Source organism: Onychomys torridus, chromosome X (assembly GCF_903995425.1).
Source record: "Onychomys torridus chromosome X, mOncTor1.1, whole genome shotgun sequence".
Taxonomy (NCBI): domain Eukaryota; kingdom Metazoa; phylum Chordata; class Mammalia; order Rodentia; family Cricetidae; genus Onychomys; species Onychomys torridus.
In genome coordinates, this window is record NC_050466.1 from 49,200,699 (window position 1) to 49,216,102 (window position 15,404).

Consider the following 15,404-nt stretch of genomic DNA (forward strand, 5'->3'; position numbering starts at 1 on the left):
AGGTCAGCTGAAATTGAGGAAAATAAAAAGAGTAGAAAAAGAGCTACGATACCATAGAGATCATGCTATGATAGAGCTGAAAGATACAAGCTTTCAGCTACTCATGTACAGATTTACAGATCAGAATATCTTAGCGTGCTGAAAGAACAGCATTGTATAAATGGGTAATAACAGAAGATAAGATGTAATAATCCTTTAAAATTGATGCGTTAGCCTAACAGCCCATGATGTCAAAATATTGAAATAGAAACTGGGTGAAACTGCAAGAAGTAAGACACAAAATCCAAAAATAGATTAATGAGTGACTTTAATCATCCCTATTCAGAATCTGACAGAGGTCAGCAGGTGGTAAAACTCGTGAAAGGACATGGGTTGAACGATGAACAGTGCAATCAATCAATCAGTCTAAGTTGACACTTAGGCCAAGTACTTTGGTCAAGAATAGGCGAATAAAATTCCCTTCAGAAAGCGCTGTGATGTGGTGTGAAGGTATAGCTATCATGTTCTTGGTGGAAAAACTATACGCTAATGCAGTCTAAAGCAATATAGAAGTCATAGTATAGAGATATTGTCTTCTATCGATGGATGAAGTGCTGAGCATCAGTATATCAAAAAAGGAACAGTGAACAGAAAACCTGAAACAACCTAAACCCCCCCCCCCGCCCACATGGAGATTAGCAATGTAATTGATATAGATTAAACAGACATAAAAAGTCTGTTGTTTGTCTGTTTGGTCTTGTTTTGTTTTGTTTTTTTGAGACAGGGTTTTCTGTGAACAGTTCCTCTGGCTGTCCTGAAAGCTCATTTAACTAGACGCTGGCCTCTAAACTCAGGAGATATCCATGGCTCTCTGCCTTACACGAGTGCTGGGATACAAGCATGAGCGCGACGTGAGCTGGACCTTGCATCAGACAAAAATAGTCTTAATAGAATTAACTACATGAAAAATGTAAATACGAGACGCAAAATTTGGAAGTACAGTAAAGTAATGCCACAAAAAACTTCAGGTCAAAACACATACCATTTTGATGACATCATCACTTAACTCCCAAGCCACCTGAACAAAGATAACTAGATAAAGCTTGACTGCCTTTCAGGACCAGGATGAGGCCCAGGTCCTGGGGTCTTATCTGCCATCTCTAGACAAGAGAAATCTTTCAATTGACCAATTGTTTTTCAGTGGAAATGTTTCCAACCACACTAAACATAAGTCCAGCTCCTGGATCCATCCTGACAGGGTGGACAGGAGAGGGAGGAAGTCCACTGTGGAAGTGGATGTAACTGAATTCTCCAGGATTGCAAAACATAGAGGGCAAGAAAACAGGGGCAGTCTCAGAAAGTGCTTCCCTTTGCATTCTGCTCCAAAGGGTAGCTCAGGATGGGCCCAGGACGTCCAAAGCACGTCATCTGCTCTAGCTAAGGCCCTGGGGTGTAGCAGGAATCTTAAATAGTCTTATTAATAAAATCAAACCTGAGGCCAGTTATTGGGGTGAATGCTGGAAGATCAGAGAAGCTGAACAAGCCACACCTACCTCACTTCACCAGTTCCTCAGCTGATCCTGTTTCCTCAAACTGGAAGCTTCTGAGTCCTCATCCAAATGAATCTCAGTTGAACTGCTGCTCCAAAGACTAAAAGCTTAACCAGCCAAATGCTTCTTGTTCCTGGTTGTCAAGCCTTATACACCTTTTTGCATTTTGACATCACTTCCTTGGATTAAAGGTGTGAGTCACCATGCCTGGCTGTTTCCAGTGTAGCTTTAAACTCACAGAGATCTGCCTGTCATGTGATCTGGATTAAAGGTGTGTGCCACCATTTTCTAGCTTCTGTATCTAGTGGCTGTCCTGTTCTCTGACCCCAGATAAGTTTATTAGGGTGCACAATATTTTGGGGAACACAATACCACCACTAACTAGCACTGAATTCAGCATGGAAAACAGGTGAGACCCTGGAGTCTTTTGGAGCCAGGCTCCTGTGTGATTGTTGCTGTTCACAGAAAATGCCATGATTTCCTCTAGTGACCCTTCTGCCAAGTGGGTGATCCTGTTAGGATGCTTCACTGCACTTTATCTGTTGGCTTTTTAGCATTCCAGGCAGCCACATATTCTCCCCAAGGTACAACATAATCCCCTCTTCCTTCTCACACCTCACTTGAGGAAGTGATGCCTGGATACAGTCATTATCCTCACCTTCCACTCCTGAGACTTTCTTGGCCTGGGACAGATACAGAAGTAATAGAAGACAGCCCTGAGTCTCTGTTTACAACACATACCCACTTCAATAGAAGTAAAACATTTCAGACTGCACATTGCTTTTAGCTTGTAAAGTCAAGTCAAACTGCTAAATGGGTGTTTGTTACATGGAGAGGTTTGGGATGGCCTCATATGAAAGACAGGTTACATAGGACACAGCAAATTCGTTAGAAAGAGTTCTTGGAAGGACTTCCAAAAGCTAAAATTTCTGGAAAACAGATGGTGAGCTTCTGTTTCACCATATTTTTCAGATGCCACAGGTATACATATTAGTTTTGAATGTGAGCCCAAATTGAAATACCAGAGTGGACACGTTTCAAGATGCCAGGGTCAATTTTCAATCAAATTACTACTCTGTAGAGCTGCAAATATGAGATAAATGGAAAGTAGGTATATATTTAAGGATGGATCATGAAGATCTCAATACCATAGTGAGAGCTGGTGAAAGGAAGTCAGAAACATACTGAACTAACATCTCTCAGGAACAGGACAAGGTGGCAAATGGAGAAAGAACAGACCCACCCAATTCCAGTTCAATACTCCTTGCTCCACAGATCCTCATGTAGAAAACACCTCTACCAGCCAACAGCCAGTTCCCCTTAAGTGACTCATTTAGATCAGCCACAGGTGGCTTCAAATAAAGTACAAGGTGCCCACAAACTTCTGGAAAATAGAAGAGTTAGGACAAGTATATCTAACTACAGTATGAGATGCTTTTACATTAAGATTTCACATGCCTTGAGATGCAGATGGCTCATTGTATTTTTAGTTGCCAAATCAGGCAGGCATAATTAGGATGGACTTTCTAGCAGCATAATGCCCCTGGTCAAGCTCTGGGCTTGGAAGGGCAAGGGTCCCTGCCCAGCAGTGTGCTGACTCCATGGCCACAGCAGAGATGGAATAGGGGTTAGTGTGAGGACCAAATCTACATGCTATGAACTGAGAAGCATGTATGAAGTTTCAGCAGGTCTGAACCTCTTTGTATCTGGTCACAGAGGCACTAACTGACACACATGGATCCCATTACATGGCCAATGTCTAGGGGTGCTTAGGGAAAGAATGGAGTTGCTCTAGGATGTGTCTCTGGGCTACTTGCATCAGAATCACCAGCACCCTTGGGGGAATGTGCAGGCTCTATGGCTGTATGAAAGACTGACCTAAGTCAGAAGCCCTAAGGGCAGACCTGGACATATGCCCCTGCTTTCATGCTCTGGCTCTGGACCAGTGTGGATCTTGTTGGCTAACCAGTCTTGTGTAAGGTTGTTGAACAGACCTCCCACAGCAAGTACTAGGCAGCTCATTTCATCAAGTTGTAAGGGTGATTGATAAAGGGGAGGGTCTTTAATGTTCGGCTAGAATGAGAAACCAGGAAAATGGATACTGTTCATTAAGTTTTAATTAGCAGGTAAATTGTGCAGGGGGAAGAGAGTCCAAGTGTTACTACAAGTAATTAATGTGCTGCTGTTCTCTCTAGCCATGCTTTGATTGGAGCCACCTAACCTGCAGCCTTTATCAGGTGCTAAGATCCTAGACACACTAGCTGCTAATTAATTTGTTAAGACCCTGACTGCCTGAAAAGAAACAGATGCCTCCTGCTCCCTCTGATGACTCAAGCAGAGGGAGAAGACAGAGGAGTTCCAACCATGATGAATTAAACCTTGAAGTTTTAATCAGAGAGGACAATCATTCTTTCTGTTCACTTAATTGTGAGTACTGTCTCCAAGTTTGGGATGTAAATGTGACCAGACATTGTCTGATTGCAAAATAGCTTACCCAGCAACTGTCCCAAACTGCTCTCGAGGTGGCTGATATCCTGACCTTGCTGGATCTCAGGTCTAGGGATTTGATCTTGCCTAAATCTCTCCTCAGTTTTTTTGAGGCTTCAGCCTTAGCCCTGTAGTGGTAGGCACACCTCCCCGAAAACAGTTTCCTTAGGTTGGGCCAGACTACTCCCCAACCCTGCTCCATGGGGTTCCAGCTTCTCCTGTATGAGCTTACTTGGCCAGCTGTAGACTATGGGTCTGACCATCTACAAGCCAATGACTCTGTATGCTCTTTCTGACTAGTGCCAGGAAATATGTGTTCTTTCTTGTGGAAAAGACAGAAAGTACAGCAGGTGATGAGAGTGACAGAGAACACAGATCCCTCTGTAGGACCCTGTCCAGCTGATATGTTCACAGTAGCTGGGATGCTGGACAGTGCCCATTGGCTGATATCTGCTTGAAATTACAGACTAAAGGCAAGGGATCTTGAAGCCTGAGCCAACAGGGTGCAGAGTCTCTGATCTCCTGAGAGATCCTGTCCTCCATAGAAGTGCAATAAAATACAATTTTAACAAACTATTAGCTTTCATCACCATCATTGCAGCAATTAGTGTTTGTTAAATGCTTCCCCATTTCTGAATAGTGTTCTAAGTGCTTACATCTCATTCTGAACTTATGATTATCTGCATTCTGCTGTGAGGTAATGGAGATATAGAGAGGATAAATAGCTGGTCTGAGACAAGTGGAACAGCTGACTTTGAACTATTTTTTTCAGTCCTGAGCATAAAACCCAGGGCCTTAAGCATATTAGCCAAGCACTCTACCACTGAGCATCAAATTTGTTTTTCCTTCTAAGAATCAAGTGAAATACAGTCACCATCCATCAAGTATCTCCTTGGTGCTAAGTTGGGGGATAGTGGTCCTCAGAGGGTTTCTATTGTCTTCCTACAAGGAGGGAGACATCTCAGAGGTGTGAAAACAGAGACTGCCCTGTTTGTGTTCAGACTGAAAAGACATTTGCACTGTTATTAGAATCTTACCAAATTCTCATTTGTCAGTTTTGCATATTAGATCCAACAATGTTATGTGCCTTTCGCAAGTAATTTGGAAATTTCAGAGCACATTAGCCAGAGGAGGTTGGAGTGCCCAAGATATCCCTTAGCAAAACATGGGAGCTAGTGGTAATGATTATCTATCTCAGCCTAGAGCTTCTTGGGGCTAAAGAGAATCCAGAGTGTTCCTAGAAATACTTGGCATGGTAGTAGAAAAGTGGAAAGAAGTCCTGTGTCCATCTGTGGATGGGTGGATAAAGAAGAAATAGTCTGTCCACACAATGTAGCATCATTCAGCCATAAAAAGGAATGGAGTCCTGATCCATGTTTTTCCATTGATGGACCACAAAGCATTGTGTTGGGGAAAGAAGCCAGGCAGAAAAGACTAATATTGTATGATTCTGTATCTGTGAAGTGCTTAGATGGAAAAATCCATAAAGGCAAGAACATTATTGATTTCTGGGAGGTGAAGAACCAGATGAAGGGTGTGAGGAGTGAAATTAGATAGTGATGTTTATACAGCTTTGAAAATACGTGAGAAAGAAAGAGAGAGGGGGTGAATTGAAAATCCAAGTGTGAGTACATACTTGTAATCCTAGCACTCAAGGGTATCAGGCAGGAAGGCAGTGAGTTTGAAATCAGACTGGGCTATGTGGGAAGGACCCTATTAAGAGAGGAAGGGGGGGGGGAGAGACAGAGACAGAGAGAAAATTATGGTATGTGAATATGTGATTTATATCTCAGTAATAACAAGTAAACAAACAGTAAAAGAATGAAAATGAGAATAAAACATTTCTCTTATCAAGTCCTCCAGCATGGCAAAGCATGTGAACACTTCTTATGAAGCTGGTGCTTGGGAGCAAGGCTCTGGACTGAGCAGGGACTGAGCCTAAATCTTAGCAGAGGGTTCTCCACTAGCTTTGGCACAACTTAGGGAAAGCCCTTTCATACCTCTAGATAGTGGTTTCACCATCTGTTTAATACTGTTGTCGGGAGAAAATACATCCCCAATGAGCATTATAAAACTATAAAATGCTTATTTAAAACTGCATTCATGAACTTGGAATATAGCTCAATTGTGAGAGTTTGCCCTGCATGCTGGAAGTTCTAGGTTCAACTAGTACTAAAACAAACAAGCAAGCAAGCCAGCTGACTAATCACAGGAAAGGCATTATTACAGTGCTTGGGAGCGAATAGAGAGCCTGGCGGCTGAAATGCCATCTTCCACCACAATCAGCTCAAACCCCACAGGTGCTGGTTTATATGCTGAGAAAGGTCACTTTTTTCCGGAACTGAAAGTACCCACTGAGAAAAGGCCCCAGGTCCCCGTTTTGGGATTCTAATAGTTAATAGTTTTCAAGTCTCAGTGTTTCTGTCTATCCTAGTTTTAAAGACTTCTAAGCAGGTTTTTACCAATTTTTAAAAATGCCTTTAGATTCTAAAATCACACACTCTGCACTGTACTCACAAAGGAATCACAATTTAAATGTTCCAAAGTAATCAAATTTATTATACACGAAGCTTGTCCTACTTACCCCTGTAAACAGGCCCCACTTTCTCCCTCATATGTGTTCATATGACAGCTTTAATATCCACGTCTTTTTCTTAGTTCTGAGGTGATGTTCAGAATCTGTATTAAACTAGTTCATAAAAATAACAATTCAAGTAGAAACAGAATTCTTTCTCCAGCAATTATTAAAGTAGTTGCTCCTTGGGGTTGGGGATTTAGCTCAGTGGTAGAGTGCTTACCTAGCAATTGCAAGGCCCTGGGTTCGATCCTCAGCTCAAAAAAAAAAAAAAAAAAAAAACAAAACAAAAAAAAAAAACCCAAAACCCAGTAGTTGCTCCTTGGTGCTTAAAAATGAAAGCTCCAGGAAGTCATGGTCAAATAGTATCCAAATGGGGCAGTGGTCAGACTTCAGCTCACTCTCAGGCTTGCTCCTCAGTCCCTAAGCATTCCATTCTGCTTTCAAGGCTAGCTTCCAGTGCCAGGGACTCTGCCAGTTTCAGGGTCACTTCAGCTCCACAGTTCTCACACTGGAGCATACATAACTGGCCCAAATAGTCTGCCACAGCCTTCCAGATGCTTGCAAGGAACGGAGAAGATAGCGTTTGCAGCCCCTGAAAAGCTGCTTTCCATTTTTCTTCCATTCTAGTCTGTTTATTGAATTCAAAATCGCTTTGGATCCTGCAAGTGAAAGGTTCTGAATTCTCGCAGAATCATATCTTTTATTGAGCCTAACATCGTTCTTACATAGTCTACGAAGTGGACAGGCTTTGAGTTGTTAGCTTCCTGTCCCAGGTGCATGGTAGGGCACGAAGTACTTCAAGCTGATTCTTGGGCTGCAGTTCCTTTATGGAAAACCTTGGCTGAGGCTGGCAGTGTGACAGTGTGCGGGCCAGGGTTGCAGCCAGGAAGCAGCCAATAAAATGTGAAAAAAGCTCCTGGCGGGAGGTGGGGGTTAGCACTGGGTTCTCAGCTGTGAGCATGGATGGGGATGGGGACTTTTTTTCTAGCTCAGAGACGCATTTTCTCTTCTAGCATTTTAGTCAAAGTGTGCGATTTTAGTTTTCAGCAGTGTTCGTGTTTCAGTTGAATGTCTGTAAATGCGCTGAAGTACAATTCGAAACTTGCCCTAGTCCGTCCCCGTGACCGCCCCGCACCCCAGGGTAGAGGGTTGCGATGTCCAGATGGCTGCACTCCAGGCCATTGCAATCCATCAGTCCTGCAGGGCAGAAAACTGGTCTGCACAGCGACTCTCCAGGTGTTACTTCAGGGTTTTTTGTCTTTTTTTTTTCCCCTCTTCGCTTCAAGGCTTCCTAACATGATCAGTATCTTTTAGTAGTCAGCTGAAATCCACTTCCTTGACCAGGCTTTTGGAACCATCCAGTGTCCGAAAGGAGCCCTTGTGTCTGAGCCTCAACTTTCAAATCCCCCTTTGGTCGCGCACTGTGGTTGGTGCCTGTATCCTTTGGAAAGGAGCCCTTTGGTGTGAAAGTGCAGCCCGAAAAGGGAGGGATTGAAAAAAAGAGTCCCTGGCTAAGAGTGGAAATATAGACGGGCCGGCAAACGTTGTGCCTTGGGCTGGGGGCTGCGGATGCTCCTGTGGCTTCTTTGCTGTGGGCCAGGTTCTGCCACAACAGGTTTGTGGCCACAGTGCCACAGATCTCCCTGTCCTACTGCTAGATACCACCAGATTGGAAGCAAAGAGCACAGAGAAGGGGAGAGAAGCCTGACCGGTTCTCCCAGGGCTGCTTCAAAGAGCAGGAACTCAGATGAGGGGCTTTCTTGCTGGTTTTACATTTACCTAAAGCATTTACTAAATTCCTATCTCCAGGCTGTGAGTAACTGGGAGGATAAGATGTCCAGCTCCCACCCGTCCTAAAGCTGTTCTTCCCAGTTCCCGGGGTTCAGACCTGGTCTCGGCTTTTAAAGTGCAGCACAGAGTACATTTCCCCATGGAGAGTGCAAGTCCAGCAGCTACTGGAGCAAACCTGCTCCTGGAATGACAGACCAGAACAGGAAGAATTTCTTAGATTATAGGGACCTCAGTATGCTGTGGGAGACGAGAGATCACTTGTCCTGCATTCCTCGCCGGCTACAGAAAGCTGTGGACAGTCTATAGCGCAGGGAGGAGGATAAACCTCTAAAGGAATCTGTGAAGACAAGGTTACGGGTTTTAAAGGGTCACTGGCTGTCCCCTACACCTTAAGGGGGGATGCACACTTGATCAGGCTGGCAGTAGACCCCAAGAAGCACCTCATGAGGCCTCTCCAAAAGCTATATCTCTTTAACAGGTATTTGTGTTGGAGAGAGAAGGAGAACTTGCTAGAAATGGATGCTTAGCTACTCAGAGCTAGTCACAAAGCAAAGTAACTAGGGGATTCACAGGGGTGGGTGAGACTCGCTAGAGATTAGGGGAAGCACAAATAAGGTAGTCAGAAGCAAGAGGACAACTAGCAGTGGATTTGTCCAAGGCCAAGTGGTGATTAAGGAGGGGTGGGGTGGGGATGGCCAAAGAGCTCTGATTGGTCAGGGGGGGGGGGGGCTAGAGGTGGGTCAACCTACTCATTGAGGCTTTAAAAGCTCACCAGAGAGGGGCGGGGAGCTGTCATTTGCTCTCAGAGCCTTAGAGAGAGCACCACGCACCCAGACGGACTCACCAAGGAACCTGAGCTTGCTTAGGAGGGATGGCCATGGTTCCCAAGAGCAACATGGGACCTACCAAGGCGGTTCCCACCCCATTCGGCTGCATTGGCTGTAAGCTGCTAAAGCCTGACTACTCACCAGCGCTTATCACCTTCATGTTCTGTGCAATGGTTATCACTGTTGTCTTAGACCTGATCGGCAACTCTATGGTCCTTTTGGCTGTGTCCAAGAACAAGAAGCTCCGAAATTCTGGTAAGTCGCCCTTCTTTTCCCTATTCAGTGAACAGCAATTTGCAATCCCCTCTCCCAAATTCCTCCCAAGCCTGGGGTGGGGGGGCGATAGGGATGACGTTGTGCCGTGTTCCCCTAAACTTCGAGTTTCATAGCGCTGGGGGAGTTCAGGAAATTAGCGTGGGGCAGCCAAACGCAAAGCCTGGGTTCGTAGGGTGTGCGGCAGCCTGCCAACCTGTGTCTGGTCAGAAAGACCAGACACGGAGGTCGGAGGGAGTCAGCACAGGAACGGAGAGTTTGCTACCAGGGACAGCCGGCTGAACAGGACACCGGAGGGGCGGCCTCTTAGAGGCACTGCAAGCCGAACTGTCTCTGAAAGAGCAGCGGGTTGCGACCCGCTTTGAGAAATTCGCTTCTGCCCAGTCGCAACGCTTCCAGGAGCGAAATGCTGCGGCCTCCCACAAAGCCAACAGAGACTCTGCTCGCCAGCTTCCTTGTGCTCCCAGATTGCTCTCCCGTGGCGCGGCGTAGTGCAGACACTACGCCCAAGTATCTAGCAGGGAGGTCTGAGCCAGCTGGAGCCGAGCTCACTCTGCTTGTCCCAAGGCAAGCGATGGGCTGGACTCTGCAGGCAGTGGCGGCGGTAGTGGCGGCAGCAGACATCCGGAGGTCTGTACTGAGGAGTTACAAGGAGGGCGGCGGAGGGGCTCCGGAGCTCTGTGCAGCCGCAGGCACGGGGAAGGAGGAGGCAGAACCAGGTAGGAATGCTGGGAGGGCAGCTTGAGTGCTCCCGGGGAGGCAAAAGGCTCCTAGCTTGGATGTGGAAACAGCTAGCCAGATTCCCCTAGCTGCCTGCCAGGGCAGATCCGAGGGGAACAGCGCGGGAAGGTGCTGGACACTGAGACCTGTGCAGAGCTGGGTGGGTTGGGGGTATATGGGATTGGAAAGCTGTGAGTCTGGTTTTCAGTGTGGATGAGAGAAGGCTGTAGATGAAGGGAGGGCTGGTGATGGTGGTGCCCTGGATCGTCTTTTCCAAGATCTCAGCGGCTTGGGAAAATGTACAAATCTGGGAGGGTTGGGAACCAAGTAGACCCTCAGCCTGGGGCTGTGGAAAAGAGCTAGGCAGCGTCCTAGCGAATTGCTTAGTGGGAACAAGTTTCAGAACTCAGTGACAGATTCAGAGTCATTAAAAATTTTCTTTCAAACTCCTGTGAGTGCTTCTGATTTCTCCTTTGAAACCCAGAGACCTGAGGCTGAGCCTTGGACCTCACCTTTCACTCTTTATTCAGTATCCAAGGACAGATCCACAGAGCATGGGCAATTACCTGGAAAGCTCGCTCATCTTTTCTCTCTTCTTTCCTCTTCTTCCCTTTCTCTTTTCTTATAAATTGTAAATAAAAGTTGTTTTGTGGTTGTTGTGGGTTTTAAGGCTTTTGACATTTCTTTCCTATTTTTCTTTTGGAAGTTCATTACTTTGCAGGAAAACCCTAAAAAGAAACACTTTTGGCAAAAAGCAGAGGGCAAGTCTTGGTGCCCTTTTTAAAAACCCTCATTTTCTCCCAGTCCAGGACAAAGTCATTATTTTGTCAAACCAAAGCTAATTAGCAAGGAGGTGTTCCCAAAGAAAGAGGACCCTGTGCCTGCACTTGAACTTTTTCATCTATTTTTTGTAAAGATTTTTACACACACACACACACACACACACACACACACACACACACACACATACACACGTTACTGCTGTCCTTTGAATGGGGAAGGGCAGAAGGCAGAGTTTACCCACAGCTATTTTCTCTTCAGCCTGGCTCAAGAGGAGTCTGTGCAGGATGCTTTGTGCATGGCTGAGGGTAACACCGCACTTAGAGAGATTTCTTCTTTCCCCCCGATCACTTTCTTTGACTTCAGACTTGATATTAAAGGGGTTCTCCCCTCTTCTTCGGCTTTTTTTCTGAAGGTATCTGGGGAATAGCCGGTGTTTCACTGGGATGTCAGACAGTACTATTTGATCTTTTTGAACAAGCCCCCAAGGCCTTCTCAAGGTGGTCTTTCTTCCTTCATAAGGAAGAGGGTTAATACATTATTACTATCATTGTTAATTTTAGGTTGACTCTACTTCTGGACAGCTCCATGTACCTCCCCTCTCTCACTCTTCCTTCTCCACCTCTTCCAGGGCAGAAAATGTGGAGTAGTTGTATTTCTCTAAAATGGCGTCAGTAGGACTCCCTCCATCACACACCTATGCTGCTTATGTGCTGTCTTGCTCACTCTGTCTTATATTCACTTCTTTCTTGGGGCAAGGATGACACTGAAAACAAATGAGCAAAAGGTTGGCAAAGCACAGATGTCCCAAACTTGCTTGGACTTTCTTGTAAATAAGAAAGAAGAAAAGAAGAAAATTGCTTTTCAAAAGAAATCTAGTATTTTAAATTGCCATCCATCCAATTAGCCTTTTCCTTTTGGGGAGGTAGCTTTCCAAACATTAACCATTGATTTCTGTCTTTCTCCTTCTTTCCTTCCTCTCGTGTTTTCCAGGCAACATCTTTGTGGCCAGCCTCTCCATGGCAGACATGCTGGTGGCTATCTACCCCTACCCTATGATGCTATATGCCATGTCAGTTGGGGGCTGGGATCTGAGTCAGCTCCAGTGCCAGATAGTCGGGTTGGTCTCAGGACTGAGTGTGGTCGGTTCCATCTTCAACATTACAGCCATTGCCATCAATCGTTACTGCTACATCTGCCACAGCCTCCAATATAAGCAGATCTTCAGCCTGCGCAACACTTACATCTACCTGGTCATTACCTGGGTCATGACTGTCCTGGCTGTCCTGCCTAACATGTACATTGGCACCATTGAATATGATCCTCGCACCTACTCCTGTATCTTCAACTATGCGAACAATCCTGTTGTTACTGTGACCATTGTCTGCATCCACTTCATCCTCCCTCTCATCATAGTTGGTTATTGCTACACCAAAATCTGGATCAAAGTGCTGGCAGCCCGTGACCCAGCTGGACAGAATCCTGATAACCAGTTTGCTGAGGTTCGAAATTTTCTAACCATGTTTGTGATCTTCCTCCTTTTTGCAGTGTGCTGGTGCCCTATCAATGTGCTCACTGTTTTGGTGGCTGTCAGTCCAAAAGATATGGCAGGCAAGATCCCCAACTGGCTTTATCTTGCAGCCTACTGCATAGCCTACTTCAACAGCTGCCTCAATGCTGTCATCTATGGTATCCTCAATGAGAGTTTCCGACGAGAATACTGGACCATCTTTCATGCTTTGCGGCACCCTATCCTGTTCATCTCTCACCTTATCACTGACATTTGGGAGACTCGGGAGACCCAACCTCTCACTGGTGCCTGTGTCCGTGACCAAGCCCGAGAACAAGAGCGTGCCCATGCCTGTCTCGCTGTGGAAGGAACCCCACGGAATGTCCAGAATGTTCTATTGCCTGGTGATGCGGCAGCAGCCCACTCTGATCATGTCTCTGTCCATTCCAAGCCCCAAACCAGGTGTACTGCCTACCGCAAACCTGCCTCTATCCATCACAAGTCTCTTTCTGGCCACCCCAAGTCTGCCTCTGTCTACCCTAAGCCAGCCTCCTCTGTCCATTTCAAGCCTGCCTCAGTCCATCTCAAACCCACCTCTGTCCATTTCAAAGGGGACTCTGTCTATTTCAAGGGAGACTCTGTCCATTTCAGAGCTGCTTCCAAGCTTGTTACTAGTCACCATATCTCTGCTGGCTCTTCCCCCAGCCATCCTACATCCATCTCTGGCTACATTAAACCTGCTACCAGCCACCCTGCAACCAGCACTGTTGACTCTCTTGAACCTGCCACCACCAGCCATTCTGTGCTCACTGCTGTTAATCTCCCTGAGATCTCAGCCTCCCATTGCCTTGAGATGACCACCACTGGCCACCTCAAACCTGGCATTACTGCCTCCAGCCTTCCTGTTGTATTCGCTGAGCTTGCTGCTACCTCTGCCACCCCTCCTGACCCCACAGTAATCCCCATTGCCACTGATCATTACCAAAAGGTTGTGCTTATTGATGATGATTCTGATGATTCCAATTGTTCTGATGAGATGGCTGTGTGAAAAGTGTTCTTTACAGTTTGCCCTGCTTATGCAGTCCAGTGTGAGATATCTCTGTTGCATAGACACACTGACTGGCACACACAGACATGGACCCCCAAAGACAGTGGAAGTTCCATCCACCTTTCAAGCATACTCCTCTTTGGCACCTTGTACACTTGAAAATGTGTGTATATTCTTGCTATCTTTGAGATCAAATTTCCAAGTGTGACATCTGCGATTCTGAAGTCCTAAGCCTTGCTGTTCTTATAAGGTTGATTTTCATCCCTCAGTGATCTCTGAACTGTGTTGCTTTGATCCTCTTCACTGACTCTTTCAAGCTCTCCCTCCCAACTCCTGATTTCCTCTGCCTTTTGCTTTCTTCTCCCATTCCCAGGAGTGGGGGAGGAATGCATGTGCACTAGTCAAGGCTATCTTGGTGGTCAGCTCTGTAATGTGACTGTGACATCACAGCTTTATGTTCTAAGTGTATAACTCTGTGTTGTACCTTTAATGGCAGTCAGAAAAGGACTTAGGATGAAGTGCAAACACTTGACAAAACATTACCCTATCTGAAGAACATAATTAGATAAGTTCTTATTAAAGTACATTTTAATGACTGTCAGATCAAGTAGCAAAAGGAGTGATATGTCAAACTAAGTTGATTCTATTTTGTGTAAATTTAAACTTTGGTGCTGATTTTTATAGATTTGGTTGGAAATGATGAGATGTTTTACCCCATTTTTGGTCATTTGGGGTTTTCAAGCATTGGCCAGTACATTCTTTTATTTCTACAGATCCGTGTGCAAGTAATTTCTTATGGTTTGGAACCCTGAGTGGCAATTATTATGTTTGTAATATTATAATTCATAATCACTCTTTTAAACACCTCGATGTTTTGACACCATCAGTTTTTAATATCTTTCTTTTTCATTTAAAGGGGATTTGAAGTAATAACTGATAGCTAGAAGCAAATGGATTGTTAAAAAGCCTTGTGTTTGTGGCCCTCCTGTCTTGGGAAGAAGAGCTGCCAGCACCAGTAACTCTGTGAAGCAGTTAGTCTCATTACAGTCCTGAAAGGGATTTTCCTTTAGGATTCAAGAATAAACCGCCATTTAAATGAAATTGAAGTTGCTGATTCAAATTAACACTTTAATCAAAGTTTACTGTACACAAGCTTGTAAGGAGAAAATGAAATATATCATGCTGCCTTAATTCTATTCTGCATTTGTGGCAGTAATTAAATAAAAGTGCTTTCATATGTGACTTCTTCACACATTCATTTTTTCTTTCTGTTACTTATGGTGGGAGGGTATGTAGGGTATGTGTGTGGGGAGGAGAGCACTGGCCTGGAAGGACAAGAAGACTTCTCTGCAAATTTCATCTCTGTCAGAAGCCTGCAGCATCCCGGAACCTCTCTCACCTTGATTATTTTAATTAGCAAACTTTGGGGAGAAGGGTTGTGGGCACACTGGATGAGATGGGGGTAGGGAGGCACACAGATGTTACACTTTTCTTCTCATTGGGTGCTATTTTCCCCCTGTGGAAGAAGTAAAGCTAGTCTTAAATACTGCCACAACCCTAGAAATGGAAGAGTTCAAGCAGAAGGGCTCATGTGATAGTACAAAGAGACAGGAGTGGAGAATGAGTGACAGGACTCCAGCCACTGGGTAAACCTCCTCATCTCTGGAGCACAGTCTTAAAAGAATGTCTTGGAACAAGAAATTGTTCAAAATTTCAAAACTATACTAGGACACCAATGATATATATTACATATATATGTAATTTCATTTATTTTAAGCAAAACCTCTGCTAGTTTTAGAGGACTTAACATTTTATTTACTTTGTGTGTGTGTGTGTGTGTGTGTGTGTGTGTGTGTGTGTG

The 15,404-nt window shown here is 45.1% G+C and overlaps 1 protein-coding gene across 2 annotated transcripts; it reads left to right on the forward strand.

Moving 5' to 3' along the window:
- The first annotated feature begins 9,199 nt into the window (after positions 1-9,199).
- On the forward strand, positions 9,200-14,718 carry LOC118574263 (melatonin-related receptor). Of its 2 annotated transcripts, none has more exons than XM_036175075.1 (2): positions 9,200-9,467; positions 11,979-14,718. In XM_036175075.1, exons 1-2 carry the CDS (start codon positions 9,257-9,259, stop codon positions 13,541-13,543), a joined length of 1,776 nt encoding a protein of 591 aa, XP_036030968.1. In that variant the 5' UTR covers positions 9,200-9,256; the 3' UTR covers positions 13,544-14,718. The 2 variants fall into 2 exon arrangements, with proteins under 2 accessions (XP_036030968.1, XP_036030969.1); XM_036175076.1 differs by lacking the exon at positions 9,200-9,467 and adding an exon at positions 10,027-10,204.
- The last annotated feature ends 686 nt before the right edge of the window (positions 14,719-15,404 follow it).